Genomic DNA, 23020 nt, shown 5'->3' with positions numbered 1-23020 from the left:
TGATTATATATGTGTATAAAAGAAAAAAATAGATATTTTAATTAATATCCACATTTTGTCTTTACTATTTTTGTTTTTCATAAAACCAAAACTAGTATAAAAATATTCTTGTATTCAAGTTAAAAAAAAAAAAAAAAAAAACCCTAAACGCAAAGATCTATTGCCACTATTTTCCCATCCTTACAAATTTGAAAACAAAAATGTTTTTGTATTCAATTAAAATTACAAGTTATCTAACAATAGCAACAGCCATCACCAGTCAGCGACACGACCACCAATACATTGTCATTACCCACACAACCACCACCCTTTCATCACGTCACCACCCACTACCAGAAAAACTTTCAATTGAGATGATACCAAATTGAGATTATCTGATGTATAATCTTTCTCGTTTAATTGTGTGATGTTGTCGAATCCACCAAAAGACTTCGAATCCTAGTAAAACAAAATAGGTCGAGATCAACCAAAGTCTTATCAGGGTGATGATCTTGCAGTCTCAATCAACCCACTATTGCACACACATTTGACTTTTCATTTAATCCCACCGCCACCGTCTGATTATTACTGTTTCCTTTGCATTTCACTTCCAATCCCCCAATTTTTTTTATCTATTACAGTTTTTTTTTAATAATCGATGTCGCTATTATATAGATAAAAAAGTGAGAATTATTGGTTTTAGTTATTTTACATAAACCGTTTGAAGATTGGTTATTTTGATTATTTTTCTAAAAAAATAATAAAAAATTAATTATTTTAGCATAGACGCTTTTAAAGTTGAATATTTTAGTTGCCATTGAGGGATTAATTTAATGAACAGACCCATTTTCATGCTCTCTCTCTGTCCTCACACTACCCTCTTTCCTTTCTTTCACAATAATTTCTCTTAAAATTTTCAATACAAAAGGATCTCCTAAACTCAGTTTTAGGACATCTTCTCGCAAAATTTCAAGACGGACATCAAATTTTCAAATGCTCTAAAATGATAAGACTCTTAACATTTTAGTTTTTTCAACACCACGTTTATAAAGAAAAGCATCACATTGACAATTCCAGCAGCCAACTCTCTACTGTTTTGAAGTGGACATATATATATATAAACAACAAACATGATTTTCATGTGCCAAAGAATCAAGTTGATGTATCAGTGTAAAATTACCTCCCAATCTGATTGCGAACCCATCTTCTTTTGAACAATAAATGTTCTCTTCACCTCAGCCCAGATTAGATGATCCTATGGGACAAGCCCTTTCATCATATGTTCAATTAACAAAACTCTACTATTCATTGGATGGAACATTGTGTTAGGACTAATGTGTATGTCTCTCTCAGGAAAAGAAAAAAGAAAGAGGGGAAGGCAGTCGGCAACAAACAGGAAAATATGAGCGCCTCAACTACACTAACTAATCAACAACAGAAGAAAGAAATACGTGGCATATCAGCAGAGGATGAGAAGGGGAGATTAGTTGAGGAAAGGGAGAAAAAGGGAGCAGGTGGAAGTGGAGAGGGAGGAGGGAAAATTTGAGGAATGTGAGCGGGAGAGTTTTAACCTCTCAAAAGCTGAACAAAGGAGCCCTTGGCTTATTGTTTCTTGTGTTTTTGTGAATTCTTTTTGGAACCTAGTTTATTATTATTAAGTTGTGTTTTTGTGGGAATCTGTCTCTGTTCTGTAATTCTGAGATTACCAATTGTAACAGCTGGGAAATAGTCATTATATTGATAGAAGAATGTTGTAATCAAGTTGATAAATCAATCAATACAATACATGTTTTTTTGCTCTATTTACAATTTGCATGTTCTGTCTTGGCTGGAACTTACGAGCTCTGCAGTTGCTTCAGTTTGGTGATTAACTCTGGGAGTGAGATATTGTCTGAAGTGGTGTTGGCTGTGAGGTGTTACCCAGTTACTCATCACATTGGAAGTAGCGAGAAAAAAAAGATTGCAGAACACTGTATAGCCTTCATGCTTTTGCAGCCAGATGAGACAAATCGAAGGCACATGTATCTCATACAGTGTGAAGGAAGAACCCATTTAGGCTAAATAAACCATTGAATCTGTGAAATTTAAATAACCTCATGAAGAAGTAAATCCATGATATTTAGAATCCACTGCCTTTTGAGTTAAGGTTCTTTTACAAGGTCAAATTTCCTTTGGACATGCATCGAATTTCCTCATCAGCTGTACACTCTCTGCAATAGTTGACCCAGCAGTCCCAACAAAACCAAGTGAAGCACAGCTGCAAACAGTTTCCTCTATGAATAAAAGTACATCAGAAAATCTCTGAGGGCAATGCTTCTTTGGCGAGGTCACTTCATGAACCTTCCTTGAAAAAGATCCATACATCAAGCTACTTCCTGCAGTGGAAAGTTTCTTTACAGTTTGTTTAACCAACTCATCTTCCTCCTTAAGAAAATACAGCTTAAAAGAGTCCATATCTTTTGCCAGATCCCCCAGGTAAGTTCCAGTCCAATTACCTTCCGCAAGATCAGTCATCACAAAAATATGAATAGGCTGAGGACCTTTCTGCCTCAAAGAGTCTAATTTTTCCTTTAAACCCAAAAAGGTAGCATTCCAATGGTTCTTGAACTGTCCGTCTAAAAGTCTGAGTTGTGCACAGAGAAATGGAACCTTTATGGTCCCCAATGCATACTTCTTTCCAGCAGTTAATATTTCGGGGACAAAAGGAATATATTCAATATTTTTAATTAAGGACTGTATCCTATGATCGCTTGGAGCTCCATTAATATCAATATAGAGTTCAGAGCCTTTGTATGGAGCTGTGAAAAGGCTTCCAAATGTGAGAACAGTGGCAAATTCAGCTTCAGAACCAGGTCCAAGGGCCTTGAATACATCTCGACGTCTCCTAACATATGAAATCTTCTTCTTCATCTTGAGTTGTTCATCAGGTTGGTATAAATCTAATATGCCATCCTCAGAACCATTTTGGTATGTCCAAATTGTGGTTCTACAATCATCATTTATGGCATATAAACACCTATCCACATTACCAGTAAGCCCAGATAATACATACCCACATTGCCTTAGGCTATTGAACAAAGAGGAGTACGCATTCAACTGATTCAAGCAAAACCAATTAATGTCAACCCCACACCATAAAGACGCAAAAACTCTAAAGTCTATGACTTGAACTGAGGAAGACAACACCAGAGATGAAATATCAACAACGTCAGCTATGGAGACATACCTACAATAAGAGCAAAAGATAAAGTTCAATGCAGGTGCATAAAAATCAACAAATCCATTCAAAAACCCTGCAGAACAATAAATTACAGGAATGAAAAAGAAATCCAAAAATCTAATTACAAAGGAGAGAAAGCAACAAAACGTAATTCATCTGCTAGCACAACGCTTGACTTCTATCTCAAAACCAAAAGGCATCTTAAGAAAATTTTTAAATAAACAATTTCAAACAAAAAGAGTAGAGAAGGAGAAATCCAATCAACTGTCCCTTATCTACCATTGACAATAATCTAGTTAATCCGAGAATCTATTGACAAGATAAACCAAATAATTTCAAAACAAGAATCGAATTTTCCTTTTTTTCTCCGTCAAGTAACATGACAAACAAAGAACAAATCACCAGCCACATTGAGTTAGCACAAAGCAAAAGAAACACAACTAAAATTCTAGTTTAAGCTAAAAAAAAAAAAGCACATAACACGAAGAAAAATCAGTAAGATCCAATCTTCACAAATGCAGTCCTTCCGCACACACAGTCACATATTGACACAAAAAAACAAGTTACCTTCCACTTCGAAGAAGCTCGATGGTGTGATTCCAGACTGACATTCTAATCTCAGTAGGACTAGATACCCTAAATTTAGGACAGCTACCAAGTGCAACAGCATGATGGTCGAGAACCGGAGGGATAATCAAGGTCCGGTTCAAAATACCCGCCATTAGAATGGCATTCTTGAATTCTTGAAGTTGATTGCTGAAGCCACTGTGTGGCGCATAAAAGAGGAATCTTTGACGTGGGTTTAGGATTTTGGCGGATCGGCATGGTGTGAATTCGCGAATTCGAGTATTGGGAGTGGATGGTAGCGAGATAAGAGATTTGGGGATGTGAGTGTAGGCAATGAAGAAGAGGATAATTGAGAAAAGGAAGATTGAGATGAATAAGAAGGGTGATCTGGGTTGAGGTTTTCTTCTTGTACTCCAAGGTTTTGAGGATCCGCGGAGAGTGAAAATGTTTTTCATCTTTCTGTTTCCAGTTGTTTTGTTCATGGGTTAGTTTTGTAAGTGACATTTGTTTGGTTAGGACTTAGGACATTCACTGGGCTTAATTGTAAACATTATTTATGGGCCTAAAAAGAACAATGGGTCGAACGGTCGTTCACAGAAGAGTCAATAACATTTTCCCACTCAGGGTGTAGTTTGAAAACATTTTTTTAATTATATAAATAATATTTTTTATCAAAAATCAAACTTGATTAAAAAATTAACATTATAAAAATAAAATAATAATTTATTAATATATTAATTTTGAAAAAAAAATTCTATTAAACCCAAACGTTGTAAACATAATAATTTAACTAGTTTAAAAACTCACAAATTAATTTTTTTTCAATCCTTATATATTTTAAAGCTATTATATCACCTCAATAATTTATAATATGATATAAAACTTACAATTTGTTACATTATATTTAATTTTTTGAAGATATAACTATCACTTCTTAAAATATTGAGAGTAGAATAATATTTCAAAATTTTGAAAGACCCTTAAACTTTTTTTTCAAATTTCTAAAACTCTTAAAAATTTTCAAAAAAATCTCAATATTTTTAAAAAATATTGTTTATCTTATAACATACTTAAAAAAAGAAAGAAAAAAAGATAAGGGTAAAAGGAAATAGAAATGAAAGACGTCTTATACAATCTATATATTTAAACTTTTATTTTTATTTTTTTTGTTAATTTATAGTTATATTATAATAAAAAATATTGTTTATCTTATAACATACTTAAAAAAAGAAATAAAAAAATATAAGGGTAAAAGGAAATAGAAATGAAAGACGTCTTATACAATCTATAGATTTAAACTTTTATTTTTATTTTTTTTGTTAATTTATAGTTATATTATAATTTTAAAAAATATAATAATAAAGTAAAACGGTAATTTTATTTTCTAATATTGTTGTTTCATTTACATAGTTTTATTTTAGGTGAGAAAAATATTGTTTATAGTTGATTTAATGTGAGAAAATATTATTTATGCGAAGTAGAGGTGGAAAAGGGTTCTAAGGTCAAAGTTTGGGTGCGAAAAAGGTAGCTTACTCTTCGCATAGTTCCCATTATCTCTAGAAATGCGGCATCTGATTATGTTCAGGGAAATTTTCCCATCACAATGAAAGAATAAATCATTTTAGAGGAAGTATTCACAGCAGCCTAAATGTTTTCTGTACAAATGTGGTGAAGAGCGTATGAATGAATTTTCCCATGCCCGACAAAATAAAAAGCCGGCCATATGTAGAACTTTCTGTGGAACTCAGAACGAATGAAATAGGTTGAGTGATTTTGAACAGAAAGTCCAGGCTTTAAACAATGTAAGCCCTTCAAAATTATAATGTCCTTGCAGCTGAGATTTGATTTTTGGTCCTAATATACCATAGAGACATTAGCAATGTTGCAACGGGATTTATTAACCTAGCCACCGATTGTATGACCTGCCAGTTATGAAATAAATCACTTCTGACTTTACCAGAGAATTGATTAGCAAATATGGCTGCTGACCAAAATCATCTACCAGTAGCAAACTAAGAAGAAAGCATCAAGTTCCATAAAACACAATATGCAAGGATTCAAATAATTTCTAAACAGAGATTCTACAACCTACAAGCTATGAGATAAAGTTATTGAACTGAAAGACCAATCTTATTTAGGTAATTCCACAAAGAAATGACTCAAACGAAATCCAACTACAAATTATTAGTCTTGTATTAACATTCATCTGTAGAGCTCATCAGCTTGGAGCTAACTAGACTATCAACCTCATCAAAGCTGCACTTAAACTGCATGGATAGGACTGCTACTTGAATTCATACCAGAATTGTCAGCGGCTGGTTTAGCATGGAAAGCTGATTGTCTAGATGACCCTTCAAGAAGTTTCAATGAAAGGGTAGACGGACCAGTCTGGCCAATAGATTCTCCCAAACAAAGTTTTGACATGCCAACCAGTTCATCAACATTGATAGGGCTCTTCGAGTGTACTGCTGTTGGCTTGAGCACTTCATGCGTTTCCTTCCTACTCAGCTCTGTGTTGTAACCCGGCCAGAAAGGAAAAGAAAAAGGAAAGAACGGTGAGACATAAGCAGGATATATAACTGGAAAAGAAGGCTCTGAGCTTTCTGGCTTTGAACGGGCCGGTGGATATATAACTGGAAAAGAAGACTCCGAGCTTTCTGGCTTTGAAGGGGCCAGTTCTCCATCATTGGAGTTTGTTGAATCCATTGATTCACATTCTTCATCTAAAGCAGGAGCAGCAGGTAGTGGATTATTGCCTTGTGGTTCAGGCTGGGGGTTGGCCAAGAATAAGTCCTGAGATAACACTGCACTGTCCAATGACTGCATGGGAAACATAAGCCAAAATTTTATCAAACTTTCATAGCAGGAACAATCTAAAAGGAAAATCACAGAATATAAAAAACTTGCAAGCATTAAGAACAAAAGGGGAAGTTAGCTCACATTTGGAATGGTACACCAAATAACAAATACACATATATTAAAAAATAAGAAGAGCAAAAGCACCCACTTCAACGATATCCCAAAATTAGCAGAGCTAGATGATAGCTCAAGTAAAACAAATAAACAATTTGAAATTTGAATATCATAGCTCTGATTATTCCTTTATGCTTGCACTGGATCAAGATAAGAAAAAGAAACCAAAAGTAACTCTTTCAGAAAAGCAATGACCAGTTTCACAATGATATACATAGCTGAAATTTGCATTATGCAGTCATTTTTCAATGTGTGTCTGTATCAGTGCAAGGCACACAAGCATGAATGCCTAATATTCAATTGAAGGTTTAAAAGACATAAAAGTGTGCATGTCTGATACTCAATTGATGAATAGAAAAGAGAGAAAAGACTAGTAACCTCATCAGGAACAATATCAAACAGGCTGGAACGTCTTTTTCTCCGGGAAACATTGCTTTGCCTGAGAAAATATTTTTGAGCATGGCTAGCAACTTGTGTAGGTGTTCTTGATACAACATAGTTACGTGCAATTCCACGCCAATCACCTTTGCCAAGCTTCTGCAGACCTAGAAGAAACATTCTATGCTCCTCTTCTGTCCATGGGACTCCTGTACAAAAATTCATAAGCTGCTTGAACGACAAAGACAATACACACAATACAAGCACATAACCTTATATAATCAATTAATCACGAGGTCTAAGTGATAAACACATAACTTGAGTTGAGTTTAAAGCATCATTCCATTACTTAAAAGATTTCATATACTAAAAATCAGTGTTACATTTTGATTCCTTTCTACTAGAAACCAATTCAGAGCAGAAAATAGTTACACATAAAACATTTATGAGACCAATAGACAATAATTCCCAGACCAACAACTCAAGACATCAATTCAATAGGAACACTAACTCTCCATAGAACTTGCCACTAATGCCAATTTCTAGATTTGGAAAAAAAAAAATTGCATAAGCTCCGAATTTTATCCGTTTGGATTTCTCTGCTATGTTTGGTAGCACACGATGCGAGCACAACTCAAGAATTTGAGCGGAAACAAAGATGCTCATGCTAGTCCCTTAATTCTGCAAAAGATGAATCTCCGATTCATTTCTAAGACCAAATTCCATAAACACACCTGTACTGTAATAACGTTATTATCCAAACAAAAAGTTGCAAGCAAACTTCAGCTAATTTAACCAAACTCTAAAGTTTCTCTCTTTGTGGGGGTAAATCAAATATTACTTTAAAAGCCAAACACATAAAATCTATATACAACTTCAAATGAAACAATTCAAAACCCAAAAGCTAATCTTAAAACCACAGAAAATTGTTCAAAATTAGAATCAAATAACTTATGACCAAACGCGAATTTAAGCAAGTTCAAAACTTAAAAAAAATCTGAAACCTTTCTTCCGTTCACGACTGGATGACGACCCGGGAACGAAATCCTCAGAGGCGTACCCGTCAGCATGATCCGGCGTCTCAACAGGTGAAGCTTCCGGGTTTGACCCGTTAATGTTGTTATGACTTAAATTGGAGCCCGCATAGTGGATGAGATTGCCCATACTAGCACTTTTTCGGATCGAACCATCGGTCAGTCTGACTCCGAAGAGCTTGACACCGCGGTTTGGGCATGTCCGAGAGTTGTGGCCATTGTGGCTGCAATGCGAGCACCGCCGCGTCATTTCGATTCGGGCCAAGCAAATGGGATCCGATAGAACTGAATTGAAATGTTAGATAAATTGTAGTTCGGATCCGGATTTGGAGGGTCCTAATTATTACCTAACATAGGGCAGATGAGGCTTTATTTTCCCGTAGAAGGGAAAAAGAGAAGTAAAGATAAAGAAGAAGAACATCCATATAATAACCCTCGTGTTCGGTTAGGTTTATTTGGATAAAGAGTCATGATTGGGTGTTTCTCAGGTTAGAGGTAAAACTTCGTTCATTACTTTTGTGGTCGTCGATTTTTTTCGTTAATCCCTATGTTGATTGACCAACGGTGATGCGTATCTTTTGGGATTGACTTGTACTCTCGCTTTTAGTTGCCAGGTTGAGTGGGCCCCACATATTTGAAGTGGAAGACCGAAGAAAAGTTTTTTTAATATTAAATTAATTTCCAAAATTATGAAAATAATAATAATATACAGTATTAATCTCAGTTGTCACTTGTCATTTAATTTGCCTATACCTTCATATTTTAATAGAATAAAGCATACCGCGATTTATCAACTTTGGTAATATCGTGTAAATGCAGAAATAGCATATAATATTTAATCTTACATTACGGCTATTATTCTGATAATATAAAATAAGAGGGGGAGGAGGACACGTGGATGGAGAGGGTGTGTTATTGAGGGATCCTAAGCAAATCTTGGTCTAAATCAAGCGGTAGAGAGATGGTATATGAGCTAAAGAAAAAAAATATATATATATATATATAAAATCTAAATATTTAATTAATTTATAATTTTATTATTCCTAATAAATTAAGCATATCCGCATCTAGAACGACGCCTATCTTTTCTGTTGTGGTACGACCAAAGAATATAAACTTTATCCGAAATCATAAACATTAGTGGACCCCACGCAATGGTTCAAGTTGGAGCGTTATCCTCCCTAACAAACATCCTATTTAAAGCATAAGTTATTTGTTTATAATAATTGTTAAATGAATTAGAGAGATTAATTGAGATTAACTATTTTAATCAAGATCACTTAAGAGATTCTGTGAAAAAGGGGTTTAAGATTAAGGAATTAAAATAATAGAAAAAGATAAAGGGACCATGAGATTGAATGGCATGTGGATAAAAGCAGTAAGAGATGAAGCAGAGGGAGGTGACCACGTGATGAAGAGAACACAGATGTGCGGTTGAGATTTAAGTAGAGTTGCTATAAAGGACGTCTTTATTAACGCGCTGTACTGTTGTTGTCTTACACGTAAGGGATACCCATTCCTCTGCGACTCACTTTAGAGCCGTGTGGTTAACGTGTTCACTTTAGACACGATTCATTAGTCACAAGTCCAAACCTTGGCCGTGGGCGGTGACTAAACGCTACCCAGTAAGAATTTGAACACACCTGATTGAATGATATTGTTGTACCAAAGCCCAAATTTCATATTTCAAACCGCAGAATATGAACTAATAGAATAAAAACAGGAGGGTAAATACAGTTATCCCCAGAAAAGCACATGTTGAGGGTTAAAATTTATATATGGGCTGTAATGGTGACACCCATTATAAAAGGGAAAGTATTTAAACTTTAACTTTTGCATACGACCACCAATCTGAAAGCTCCTCTTATGATCCATATGTAAGTCTTAACCGCTCTTTAAAGTAGTCCCCACTGCGGATGGGGGGAAATCTGCAAACACAACATAGCACTAATAAATGATATTTTGTCATCTTTGATACAACTCATAAATGCCACACAAAAATTTGACAAAAACCATCACGATGAAGGATTCAAAGTAATTCCAAGAATCAATGTCCAATTTCAACTTGTATTTCAGTATGCAAACTGCTGTAAATCAAGAAAGAACATCTTGTAGTCTTGAAGAAATCAACATGGCCAATTGCAATAAAAGGAATCAGAATATTCTCTACCTTGGGGGACAGGATTCACTGCAACAACTTTCCAGGCATTCCACTACACAGTTACTGTTGGGATCCAAAAAGAATGCAGCCTAAAATGTTAAAATTACAAACAGCATCAATTATAGCAATATTGTACCTCCATGAGACACAAACCAAGTGTACTTTAAAAATCCAATTTAGACGCAATGTTCTCCTGCCTAAGTCCAGACTTTCCTAAGAATTATTTCATATTGAATTTGGAAGAAAGTCATTTTCAACACATTTTAAATTTACTGGCACAGTTTTTTCTCAAACCCAGAAACTTCTCATCTTCCATGGCATGTTGAACAAGTGGCTGTGACTTACTAAACTCATTAAAAAACACTCTCAGAAAGGTGGATTTCATAATTCATACCCACTGATACAGTGAAACTACTTGTTTGAATTTAAAGCATGTTGTTTGATTTTTTTACTTCTATAGCCTAAAAAAATTCAATATTTTTATTTAATTCAAGACTGCACTTGCAGAAGTTGACCCTTGATAAATCAAATGTTTGCATCTTAAGATCATTCAAAATCTATGACAACTACTAAAAACACAAAGGCATAGGAGATGACATTGTAAAAGATTAAAAAAAGGAGTGAATAATTACAGAGTAGCGTTCTTGTCCTGTTGGCATCACTCTATGAAGGGTTGACCTACAATTAGGCACAAATTAGGATTAAAACCGGCTATCACCCAAGAAGCCATTGTTATGAACTCTTGAGTAAAATGACAAAATGGCTGACTAGACAGAATAACAAATTACCGAAATAAACAATTAGTCCACCTCTCCATCATGTCCCCAATATTAACAATGAATGCCCTACAAATTCAAGTAAAAAGTTTAGATGTTGAGATGAAAAGGCACTATACGATATAATAATCACCTATTTCCATGAATATATACTGTATCAGTGAAAAATCAAGAAGAATCATTGATATCACAGTATACAAACAGTAAGCTAATAACAAGGCAATACGATAACGAAAAAAAAAAAATCCTTGCAAACTCTATTAATGATTTAACCTAATTGCATTACAGCAATGAGTTTAATACTCACTGTAACATTCAATTTCCTCATTTCTCTGGATGAATGATTAGAGTTTATCAGGAAGATTTTATTTATTAATTTTGTTCAAAATAGCTGATAGGACTAAAACATAATTATGCCAGTTAAATTTCCATCTACATTAAAAGAAAATTCATCATCAATCACCCCTTGATACTTGGCACCTCCTCCCATGCCCTTGATTCTTTGAATTTCTCCCTACAAACCTATTATCATATAAAGCTCAACTCAGATGGGCCGAAGCATTAGCTATTCAAAGCCATGGTAAATGATGATTTAATTTATTTAAGAAAACCATGCCTGTAGTCCTGGAATCCCATCAGTAGCTAGAAGAGTGATCATTCCATAATCTGAATGAGCAGAAGCACCATATATTTCTTCACCAGACAAATCTAATTTGCCTGAAAGAAGAAATAAGTGGTATAATATCAAACAAATATAAATCCGTAAATAACTGCTTGAAAGGCAGAGCCTCAAAGATATTCTCACCTAGATCTTCCTGGTTCCTCATATAATATTGCAAGAGCCACCCCAACCCCAAGTTTTAGTGCGTTTTCAAAGTCGTACCCACAAGGTTTGAAAAGTCAGAAGTCTCACCCATGGATTAACTTTTATTAAAAGAGGTAAGGGTAAAATCGTTATTTCATTAATAATATTAAAAAAATATAAAATTCATTATGTCTCCCCCCCAGTTTTAAAAACTAACCAATTTACTCTTATTTAAAGTTTTCTAACTTTCAAAAGCAACATTTCCCCCCTTCAAAACTTAGGGTTTATTTTTCAGAGGCTCTTCAGCCACCGGAGAAAGCACTTCAACCGACCATCTCACCGGCTATCCTTCATCTCTCCAAAGCTTTCAGATGACACACCAAAGACACATCTTCGTTGATTCCAGAAGAATCAACGAAGACTCATCTTCGTCAACTCTGTCGATTCTTCTGGAATCGACGAAGACAATGGAATCAACAAAGATTTCATCTATTCAAATGAATTGATGCGTCTTCATTAATTCGTCTAAAATCGACGAAGATGCGTCTTTGTCACCTCTTCTTGTGTCGGAGAGTAAAGATCCGGTGACCGATGAGATAGTGAGTTGAAGCGTTGTCGCCAATTGCCTGGAGATAACGGTTGGAGAACGTCTAGAAAATAATCCCTAGGTGTTTTTTTTTTTTTGGGGGGAGGGGGAAATAATGTTACTTTTAAAAGTTAGAAAGTTTAAGTAAGAGTGAAGTTGTTAGTTTTTAAAACTGTAAAGAGAAAACATAATTAATTTTATATTTTTTTAATATTATTAATGAAATAACGATTTTACTCTTACCTCTTTTAAGAGAAGTTAGTCAAATCTTGCGGGTGTGACTTTGAGAAAGCGCTAAATCTTGTGCGGAGAGAGGGGGTGGAGGAGGGGAGAATAGTCCTTTGGCCTATTGCAAGTTAACAAATTTAAATAACAAAATTGTCTCATACCTGGATAGTGTATCAAGCGTAGAAATGCAGATGGCATATCCAATGCTCCCACTTTCTCAAAGAAATCTTCATCCAATTCCAAAGCTAGAGCTATTAAATGGATTAATCTACATCCAATATCCCTGTTGTAGCAGAACTAGGACGATGTAAAAGTTGTACCGATTCACCATTCTCCAAAATCTCAAACTATAATACATACTGAAAATAACATACAAGGATGCAACAAAACACACAATCCACCAATATTTTGCTGACTACCGAGAATTTATTTGTCCTAGAGGCGTTAACCTAGGTTGGTTCCAACATAAAATCAAGGCATGTTTGAGTTGCCTTCTTAGATAACATATTCGGTCAACTGGATACCATGCAGAATTCAAAAAATTGAACCCAATCCATTTAAAACAATTAATCAACAATCAAACTTAGAGTTGTGCATTCAAAATCATAATCAGCAGACAAAGATACAAGATAAATCAATGACAAGAAAACAAAAGTAACATCTCATGACAATAAAACTAGCTGCATTAACAAAAAATATTAATTTGTGTACTAATGATTACATGTCATTATGTTATTATGTGATTTCCAATTAGGGATAAAGTAACACACAATCACATGATGCTGTGTCATTATTAGTACACAAATTAATACTCATTGTTAGTGCACATAGTCTTACTAATCTCACAATAACAAAAGCACCACTGGTTAATTTCCAATTTCAGTAATGTAAAACATACAAACACATAGCCAACAAGCAATTCAACATTAAGAAGCGATCAAACTCACAGGACTTTTTTATAGAAAAGGTCCATTGTGGATCTCCAAGATGGCAAAACTTCTGGAATTTCCTAAGCCAAAACATCATCCAAAATAAAGTTCAATCAATATTTTTATATAATCACACGACATCTATGTGAAGCTTGAAGATAATAAGATGCAAGTCAAATCAAGAACAAGGAAAATTGGAAAAACTATATCACGAAGACAGATATTCCAAGTTTAGCATGATGAATATGGACAAGAAAATCCCGAAATCCAATGAAGTATATAGCATATTATACTTATACATAAAACAAAAATACCTTCAGAGGGCCACTGATTCAAGCTACTAAGAGTTCCTTCCAAAGGACCAATGTAGAAACTCTCTTTTGAGTCACCTGTTCTCCTTTCCATTAACAACAATCAATTCTCATCTTTTCAATGAATCAAGCGAAGCATTCATGAATGCAATAAATTAATCATCGGTGATCAAAGAAACTAAAAATGAAAAAAAAAAAAATAACCTTTAGAAGAAGAAGAGGGGTCAAGATTCTCAGCATAGAGAGGCGTGTAACCTCTATGTTCTTTGCGAGCCAAAGTCATCTTGTGTGCCAAGGGAAGTGAGAAGAATTTCCTACTCTGATCAAACATGGTTCCAAGCAATTCCTCATCTACTCCATGATTCACCAGATAAAAGAAACCATATTCTACGCATGCCTAAAATATGAAATAAATAAAGTTAATAATCATTTTCATCAAATTCAAAAGCAACTAACGGAAATAAAAGTACTAAGGAAGAAGAAAGAAACCTGACGGATTGATTGGGCAGCGGAGAAGCGGTCCGCTGAAGAGAGGTCTATGATAGGGAGTTTCAGAGCTTCCATTTTTCTTTCTTTCGCACTTTACTGGTCTGCTTTACAGCTTTCTTGCCCCGCACGGACAAACAAAACGAATATAAAATGTTTGGTATTTTAGGAACAGTTTTATTGGAGCTAGGAAAGTTTAAATTACACTTTTACCCTTAAAACTTGCCTCCCTAAGGGAAAATATCTTAACCCTGCATGTAAATAGGAAAAACCGTAATATCGTACATTAAATTGTGTTTGATTAAATTATCTTTTATAGTCAAAATTAAAAAATTATTACACATGTATGTTGAAATGATTAAGTTTTATATATTTATTATATTTTGTTCATAATAAAATAATATTAAAAGGTTATTTTATTTAAATATTTTTAAATATATAATGATAATTATTATATTAAATATTTATTTATGTATTTTTAAAAATAATTTTTATTAAGTTTTCTATATTATCAAATCATAAAATTAAACTAACATTTATTATACAAAGAGCTCGAGTCATACTATTGGCCACATCAAAACTTCAAAATTCAAACATTACCAACGACCCGATGCGGGCAAAATGGCCAATTAGCAATTAAATTATAACAATCGAAGCAAAATTGTTAACGATAAACGGACTTTGACAACCAATTGGCCAGTCCAGAGGTCACTACGAAGGTGACTGAGATTTCGGTGGCGATGTAGCGGGCGTTGATTGTGATGTGACATGGAACCCTTTGAATCGTCGGAAAGGTCTTGGAAAACTGAAATAATTTTTATGCCCTTTCACCGTCAGCCTTTTTTTGACAGTGATAGGTTTTATGTTATAGTAACACTAATTAAATTTTCTTGATAGAAACTTATATTTGACTGCCAGATTTATTAATTCATGGAAGAAAATGTTAACCTCAACTCAAGCCAAGTTCATATTAGTATATCTCAACAAAATACTACATTAAGAATTAGCTTACTTTAAAATGTTACAAAAATGTGGCCAATATTGGCATGAATCGTTTTCTCTGAATTACAAAGCCACTGTTGATTAACCTTTGTGCAAAAGGATAATGACCTGTCAAACCTCAATCACCATTCAGACGATAACCATAGTGTGTATACAAGGAAAGCTGCCCTCCATGGAACTGTATAGCTTTTACCTGTGCAACTCTTTAATACCAAATTTATGGCTTTGCTGCTCACACTCTAAAAATTTGTAACTTTTGGACCAGTCTGGCCGTGCTTCTTAGAATCCAAGTTTTAGATGGCCAAATTAATCTTCATTTCCTCGCAAATCTGCTTCTTCTAATTCCCCTCAAGGGAGTAGAAGCTACTCCCATGGATTTCTCTGGATTCAACTCCTCTTCCTCATCACTAGTTTCATCAGACCTCCATCTTGGCCCACCATTTGCATTTGCATACCTATCTTCCACAGCGGGCGACTTTATTCCATGGCTGAAAAAATAACAACACCCCACCCACAAATAAATAGAATTGCCGAAACTGTTTTTGCATGTAGCATGAACTAAAAGAAAAAGATGAAACTCTCAAGAACAAAAACTAAAAAAACAAATCTAAATCAGCACACTCCACAGTCAAACAAGAAAGCTAGCATGCAAAGAGAATTAATTAGGAGAGAAAACTAAAAAAGAACTATAATTCTTACCTCCAAGAGACATCCATTGGTTCCTCTGAAGAAGCAAAATTCCATAATCCATCAGCCCTATCAGAATGAACTCTTTTACTAGACAAATTAGAACGCAGGTCTTGTGAAGGATCTTTCAGCAAGCCACGGTTACTGCTAGGCGTAGAAACTGGATTAGTTGACATTCTAAGGAAATGTCGAGGAACTGTGTTCTGGAATTGGCTTGCAAACCCATTTTGTTCAGGTTCAGGTGAAACTTTATCCGAAAGCTTAGCTTGCCGGTGTCTACTTGAAAGAGCTCTAGATGAATTGTTTATATGTCTCAACGGTGTTGCATCCATAAGACTAGGCCAACGTTTTCCAGGAGTTGATATATTATCAAATTTGAAATCTTTGCTGGCACCAACTTCATACTTCGCTCCCCCTGTATTTGTAAATAATCCTTCCTGAAGAATTGATGTACTATAGTTGCCAACTTCAATGTGAGGTTTGTATACAATTCCATCTAGTCCTGTAGGAGTTTCAACAGCTGATGATTCAGCTGGAGTAAGATGGTTCATCCCCAAAAGAGAAAAATCAGATGTAGGTGCCAACAAATCAGTGGATTTTGGTTCTTGCAACTCAGAAAGATCGGATTGAGCTGGCATTTCAGTTTCTTCATCAGAAGTAACAGTAATGGTTGGCAATTTTCCACTCTTTACTGGTTGCCCCTGGACTTCCGGCAACAACTCTATGCATGAATCCTGTTTAACATGTATAATAAATTCAAGAAAGTTAAAACTACAATATCTATTTTTGAAGTGCTCAACAAAATTCTTCTTCAAGACAGCATTAATGACAAAAGAATATATGAATGTGTCATGTAAACAAACAAAGTTGCAACCAGAAATAAAATTTGGTAAAAAACCTTCTCAATAAATCAGGACTTTAGCCATTCAGAATTCAATTACTTGCAGGCGACCTTATTAGCTATAAACATTTAAAACACTTACAACAAGTTTTGCTCTCCAATGACTTTGTGATTGCATTCTAGATAAAATTTCTTCACCGTCAGGATTCCTTGAAAGGAAGTCTTGCTCGACACTCTTAAGCTTAACATTGACTTGGTATGCTTCGGCATATCGATAACGCTGAAATGGTAAAGAAATACAAAAGTTCATAAGCCCACAGCCAACCATAAACGTTTCTTTTAACAAAAAGAACATATAATGCCATTCTAACAAAATGTCTCGTGCAGTTCTGACAGCTAAACAAAGTCTGAATAAAGAGTAACTTAGTAACTTCCTAGCATATTATCATGACAGACAATGCTACACAAAAGAGGGAGATGAGACACACACATAAATAGATTAGCAGTAGAATCTACTTATAAATATTTTAATCCAATTAGAATCAGATATAACTTAAAATATGGACTCCACAGAATTTATCACCCTTTACCACCTACAGCCTGTGTCCATGACATATGGGTATGACTACCAGACCCTCTAAATGGTGAAAAATCTTATATTAACAGACAAATCAGATACTTGGATGCCTACCCACAACCAAAGCAGTACTCAAGTTCACATTAAATGGATTACAATAGATAAGGAAGTTACCTGAATATAGAAGACAACAAGAAGACTGCCAATCGTTGTTGAAGGGTCATCAGTAGCAAAATCTAATAGGCATTTATGTAGATGTTTCTCCTCATTGGAATTCCAAGGTAACTCAATGATCCGATCCACCAGGTTCCTCCGAATGCAAAGACAACAAATTTCAGTGACCAATATTTCCACCCATTGCTCCCAAGTCTTAAAGTCACCTTTTACATAATCAGAAGAGCCCCCACTTGGTCCATACTTCAACTGCTTTTCCTTCACTTTGCCGCAAAGTGTCCTCTGATACGTAAAAGCTTCAGTCAAAAGTGCACACTCTACTCTCACCCGGACAGCAGTCACAGCTTCACTGAGTGAAACCAGCACTGATCCACCTTCCCGACCTGACCAACGCAGTACCATAAGAGCTGTCTCAGGACTTTCCCTTTCTAAGAGAACTCGAGCAATCTTCGGATGAGTTGTTGGGCCACAGATCTCTGGAAGAAGCTGACAAGCTTCCTGAGCAAAATAATTGGGTCAAAGGTAATCAGAATACAAACATGACATTTTTTCTGCAAAGCAACAAAAATCCCTTCACTTTCATCCAATAACACTTCTTTTTACTATAAAAACTTATTAAAGAACAAATCGTAAACTGAAACTTGCACTTGAAATTTCTATAAGAATTCAATCTCCCTCACAATAATAATTCTTCGATGAATTAACTTGGATGCTTTTAAAATCAGAAATAGAATTTTTTTTCTCCTAATGGAGCTTCTAGTAGTTTTATTCCTAGATCATTTACAGTAGACAGATCAAAAGAGCTCTACACATAGATATCTAATACAAAGCCTAGTACAAATAATTTTGAGCTTGACCAAGCAATAGAAAAAATGAATATGCTTAGCTAATGTACATGAAGACCTCCTTTGGTCCATAAAAATACTTTACCATTCCAAGAATGATGCTTCAATAATCTCCTCTCTAGATAAGCATTGAAGTGCCTTCGAAATTGCTTCCTAATAAAAGCTCTCTATTGTTTACACAGTTTTATTTAGTAGCCTTCTCAATTATCAGACAAACTAAACAATGAAACTAGATAATTTACTTTACACAGATTAAAAGAGCTCTACATGTAGAGGGTAGAATGCAAAACCCTGTATTAAATTTCGAGCTAGAACAAGCAATAGAAACCATGACATGCCGAACTTATGTTAATGAAGACTGTCTTTGAAGCTCATACTTTATAATTCCAACAGTTACACTGCAACAATCTCTTCTCTAGAAAAGTATGGTCATTCATAGAAAATCAATTCCTAATCAAATTCATAACTGTTTCACAGTTTTATTTTGTGGCCTCCTGAATTATCAGACTAACAAAATAATGAAACCAAATGAATTGAAAAAATGAAGCGTTTAAAATAATCTGCCTTCAAAAGGAATCAAAATTTGCATTCAAATCCAACAAATCTTTCATGCCCACAAGTTACCTGCAAAGCCTCATCTGTGTGGTCATCCAGAAGATAGAAAGTAAGGGATTCCAGTAATGAATGCCTGGTAATGCTAAAGGTGGCTGCAAAATCATCCACAATATGTCTCCAGTTTTCGTCAGGCATTGTCCAATGCCGATCAAAGAGGTAATAGAGAAACTGTGCCCCAGTTAAGAAAATAAAGGAAAAAATACAAGAACATTTCTTGATTAAGAATACCAACAACCAACAATATCATCCAGTATGCAAAAAGTAACTTAAAATGGAGAAAGGATACAATTGCCTGCTTTGCAACAACCAAATCAGAACTACCATGTAAAAATAGGATGTCAACAGCAGCTCGGAGATTTTCAAACGGGTAGCAATTCGACAATCCCTCTATCCTGAACTTAAAGGAGGACAAACCTCCGTCATCCTTGTGCAAAGATGCAAGTTCTAGTTCCTCTCCCCTTCCCTGCTCAAACTCCTGCTCTATCTCTAGATTAGCTAGTGCATCTTCAACGAACAGAGAACCTTCCTGTACAGTGGACTCAGCAGAGTAATTTACTGCATCAAACCATGCACGTTTGGTTGCAACTGATTTCCTTTGACGGACTGAAGAGTGCCATGATGTGAAATTAACATAACGAGATGTCACATCCGCCAAAAATCGGTGCTTTACACACCACATCATAATCTCCAAATGCTGAAACAACAAAACAATATTTAGATAGAACACTTTACTGCTTACTGAAAGATGTCCACTCACAAATTTATATATTCAATAAAAACAATATTCATATGCAGATGCTAAGTAAACAATGATATATCACCGAAGCACAGTTATAGCATGGGATGCGCCAAGAGTTGATTTTTCTATTTAAATCCTATTTAGCATCAATCGTGCTTCTCAAGGTCACAGTTTCTAAGAACTTATACAAGAAAAAGAAAATACCTAACCAGAAGCCTTAAACGACAAGGAGAATATAGTTTGTCATTCATAAAAAGGTAAACAAATATGTGACGTAATAATTTCAGAAATAATATATAAAAAATAAGAAACAGGACAAAGAAAACAGTAAATGGATATGAAAAGAATAAATGATAACCATAATTTTGTTGTAACCAAACCTGTTTTGTCTTTACGACACTCTCTTGAAGTTGGTGCAAGTCATGAACCTGTGCAGAAAGATCATCCTTAAATGATGATGACAAAACTTCAATCACACAAGATATGCCAGCCAGCTGCACTGGAAACTTTAGAAGTATACTTAGCCTAGTTTTCATCTCTTCTGGTCCCAAATTATCTAATGAGAAAGGTTAGGAAACAAACAATTTCAGTAGACTCCAGACAATATTCAGAAGCATAAATTGGAATCAGCATGCATTGGATAGAAAAATTAACAACATATATAGGATACATATCTGCTGAAGTTCAGCTATGATATTCTTGAATGCCCGCTGGCACCAATCCTTGATGACCACTTCATCCAACAAGAAGGCAATGACAGGATCACTGGACACGGCAGCTTCGTCCATACAAACATCTCTAACATCTGTGAATTTAATTTAAGGAAAACATGCATTTCCAACAAGAGAAAAACAACCTTTAAACAGATAGCAATAACATATATCTGTGCCATATAATACAAATATCAAGCTGTCTTCAAATTAGACCTGTTACTGTACTCTTCAGAGTTTGCTGAAATTCTTCTTCCAGGAAATAAGGCAGAATAAAAGAAATCCATAATTTTAAGAATTATTAACACAGTGAAATACAATGGCATATATCATAAGTCATGCAGACAGGAAACTCAATTTGTATGCCCAAAAATTAAAATACAAATAAAAATTGGGACATTGATGTAACAATAGGATACAATGGCAAATCAAAGAAGTCAAGTTATTCTCCAAGGCAATGTCGAACAAAGAATAAAGTCGTTGAATATCAGCAGTTAGTTGATTCTCCCCATCTTCTATATCTTGGAATCTTTCATCACATCTTTTGGATATCAGACCAGCCTCTATGCACTCATAATAAAGGCGAAGCCGAAGTCTATTTCCATCCTTAGGTATGGGTATTCGACAAATTGGGCAAAAATCACACCGTTGACTACACTCAGCACATAAAGAGGCATGTCCACAAGAGTTCAACACACACTGTACACAACGCCCACAGCTTCTCAAGTCTCTAGTTGCCCGACAACGCTCAATTTTGGCTTCATTGCACAACTCACTGAGATCAATAGATGCCAAGTGCTCCAAAGCTTCCTAAAATTAAAATTAATAGGAAAATATAAGTTCCTGATAAATCTAATCGTTGTTAGCAGAAGCTCAATAGCACATTATATGGTAAAGGCATTTTTATCTTTAATCCATGAGAACATTTACATAATTTTATTCTCATTATTTGAAAATAATAACAAGACAAAAAGAAGTGAACAAGAGAGATTCATAGATTCAACTTTTGAACTAACACAGTGCTTGGAACTATGGAACCAAATCTCTTGAATTGGAGAAAGTTTCTGAATAAGGCAATCGCCAATAGGAACCATTTCCAATTCTATGACTGGACTACCACCTAATACAATACAGCCATTTTAGATGCATTATCAGAAATGAAATAAAACAGAAGACAACTAAAAGATGAAGCTAGAACACCATGTACCACAAAACCCCTTCCTAATTAGATACCATAACTTGTTACATTATAAAAAACCCAAAACAAAAATAAGTTATAAAATGCGATTTTACTTTAATCGCAAACCCTAAACATATACTCAATTCTATATTCCTCCACTCCAACCTACAAAAAAAATTAAAACACAATATCTTGCTTAGTCTAGCTCTCTTCACAATGCAAGTAAAAGAAAACCAAACATGTTCTACATATTTACCTCTCAGACTCTAAACCCTTACTATAAACAGCTAAAGAAAGCCCAAAATCTTTTCCACCAAAATTTCCAATTTCCAAATTCTCAACACAGCTCTAAAAAACAACTTGAAAGTACCAAGTAAAAAAATATAAGCAGCGTGAAGTCCTAAGAACTAGACATCTCTCCACATGGCACCGTCCCGGTTCTTCAACTCCACCAAAGTTTAATTGAAACCTAAAACCCTAAAATAACACTTAGGATTTCATGTAAATGAGCATAAGCATATTATGTACATTTAGTCATTTACTGCTGGTACGGAGAAGTGTGTGCTGAGTACCTGAACGGCGCGGCTACTGTGGTTAGATTGAAGGGGCGATTTAGCGTTTCTGCCACAGTCAGCGGACATCGACGGTAAATTTAGACCGTTGATTTCAGTTTTATCCATATGTGGAGCTTCGTCGAGGATTCGTTCCAAAAGACCCAAATGGTGATTTTAAGTAATTGGAGGGAGTATCGTACTTAGGGCTTGAAACAAACGATTTCTAAGAGGGCGACTCTGAGAATTCAAATTGGAATTTTGAGATTAATCATTGGATCCGATATGGTCGGGTCGGGTCAATTTGAGAATTTTGCCTTCTGACTCATGGTCCGACAAAATTGATCGAAGAGGTTGCCCCGAGGCCCAAGCGCAACCTCTACCCATTTTTTAAATTTAATTCAATTAATTAATTTTATTATTGAGGCTGAACAATATTTCCAACCTTCTTTTATGATACTTTCTTTCTCGTTCTAAAACTTTAAAAAACTACTTTTTTATTAAATTCTGTAAAATTATTGGATAAAAACATTCAAAATATAAAAATTCTTTTAGGGCATTTGGTTTCTGTATTTAAATATTATTTTAGTAATCTATCTTTTATTCCCTTGTTTAGTTTATCAGTAATAAAATATTACAGTAATATTTTATTACCAATACTGACAT

General features: G+C 34.9%; 4 protein-coding genes across 4 annotated transcripts; all 4 read right to left on the bottom strand.

Annotated features, from left to right (window-relative positions):
- Nucleotides 1-1688: 1688 nt before the first annotated feature.
- Nucleotides 1689-4263, bottom strand: LOC123212446 (O-fucosyltransferase 30). Its single transcript, XM_044631587.1, has 2 exons — nucleotides 3767-4263; nucleotides 1689-3205 (listed from the first exon to the last, which is right to left on the bottom strand). The coding sequence occupies exons 1-2, from the start codon at nucleotides 4246-4248 to the stop codon at nucleotides 2140-2142; spliced, it is 1548 nt and encodes a 515-aa protein (XP_044487522.1). The 5' UTR covers nucleotides 4249-4263; the 3' UTR covers nucleotides 1689-2139.
- A 1516-nt stretch (nucleotides 4264-5779) lies between these two features.
- Nucleotides 5780-8584, bottom strand: LOC123210974 (transcription factor MYBS3-like). The gene is made up of 3 exons (XM_044629473.1): nucleotides 8122-8584; nucleotides 7118-7326; nucleotides 5780-6586 (listed from the first exon to the last, which is right to left on the bottom strand). Exons 1-3 carry the CDS (start codon nucleotides 8399-8401, stop codon nucleotides 6029-6031), a joined length of 1047 nt encoding a protein of 348 aa, XP_044485408.1. The 5' UTR covers nucleotides 8402-8584; the 3' UTR covers nucleotides 5780-6028.
- Nucleotides 8585-9811: 1227 nt separating this feature from the next.
- Nucleotides 9812-14577, bottom strand: LOC123210976 (2-oxoglutarate-Fe(II) type oxidoreductase hxnY). Its single transcript, XM_044629474.1, has 11 exons — nucleotides 14437-14577; nucleotides 14152-14344; nucleotides 13951-14025; nucleotides 13655-13706; nucleotides 12869-12990; nucleotides 11705-11805; nucleotides 11552-11610; nucleotides 11101-11157; nucleotides 10945-10990; nucleotides 10322-10401; nucleotides 9812-10079 (listed from the first exon to the last, which is right to left on the bottom strand). The coding sequence occupies exons 1-11, from the start codon at nucleotides 14509-14511 to the stop codon at nucleotides 10016-10018; spliced, it is 924 nt and encodes a 307-aa protein (XP_044485409.1). The 5' UTR covers nucleotides 14512-14577; the 3' UTR covers nucleotides 9812-10015.
- Nucleotides 14578-15409: 832 nt separating this feature from the next.
- On the bottom strand, nucleotides 15410-22612 carry LOC123211843 (E3 ubiquitin-protein ligase HOS1). Its single transcript, XM_044630769.1, has 10 exons — nucleotides 22376-22612; nucleotides 21043-21433; nucleotides 20584-20718; nucleotides 20294-20469; nucleotides 19461-19868; nucleotides 19184-19342; nucleotides 17715-18212; nucleotides 17106-17243; nucleotides 16135-16856; nucleotides 15410-15923 (listed from the first exon to the last, which is right to left on the bottom strand). The coding sequence occupies exons 1-10, from the start codon at nucleotides 22481-22483 to the stop codon at nucleotides 15749-15751; spliced, it is 2910 nt and encodes a 969-aa protein (XP_044486704.1). The 5' UTR covers nucleotides 22484-22612; the 3' UTR covers nucleotides 15410-15748.
- Nucleotides 22613-23020: the final 408 nt, after the last annotated feature.

Source organism: Mangifera indica, chromosome 3 (assembly GCF_011075055.1).
Source record: "Mangifera indica cultivar Alphonso chromosome 3, CATAS_Mindica_2.1, whole genome shotgun sequence".
Lineage (NCBI taxonomy): Eukaryota > Viridiplantae > Streptophyta > Magnoliopsida > Sapindales > Anacardiaceae > Mangifera > Mangifera indica.
This window is presented reverse-complemented; position numbering and strand designations above follow the sequence as displayed.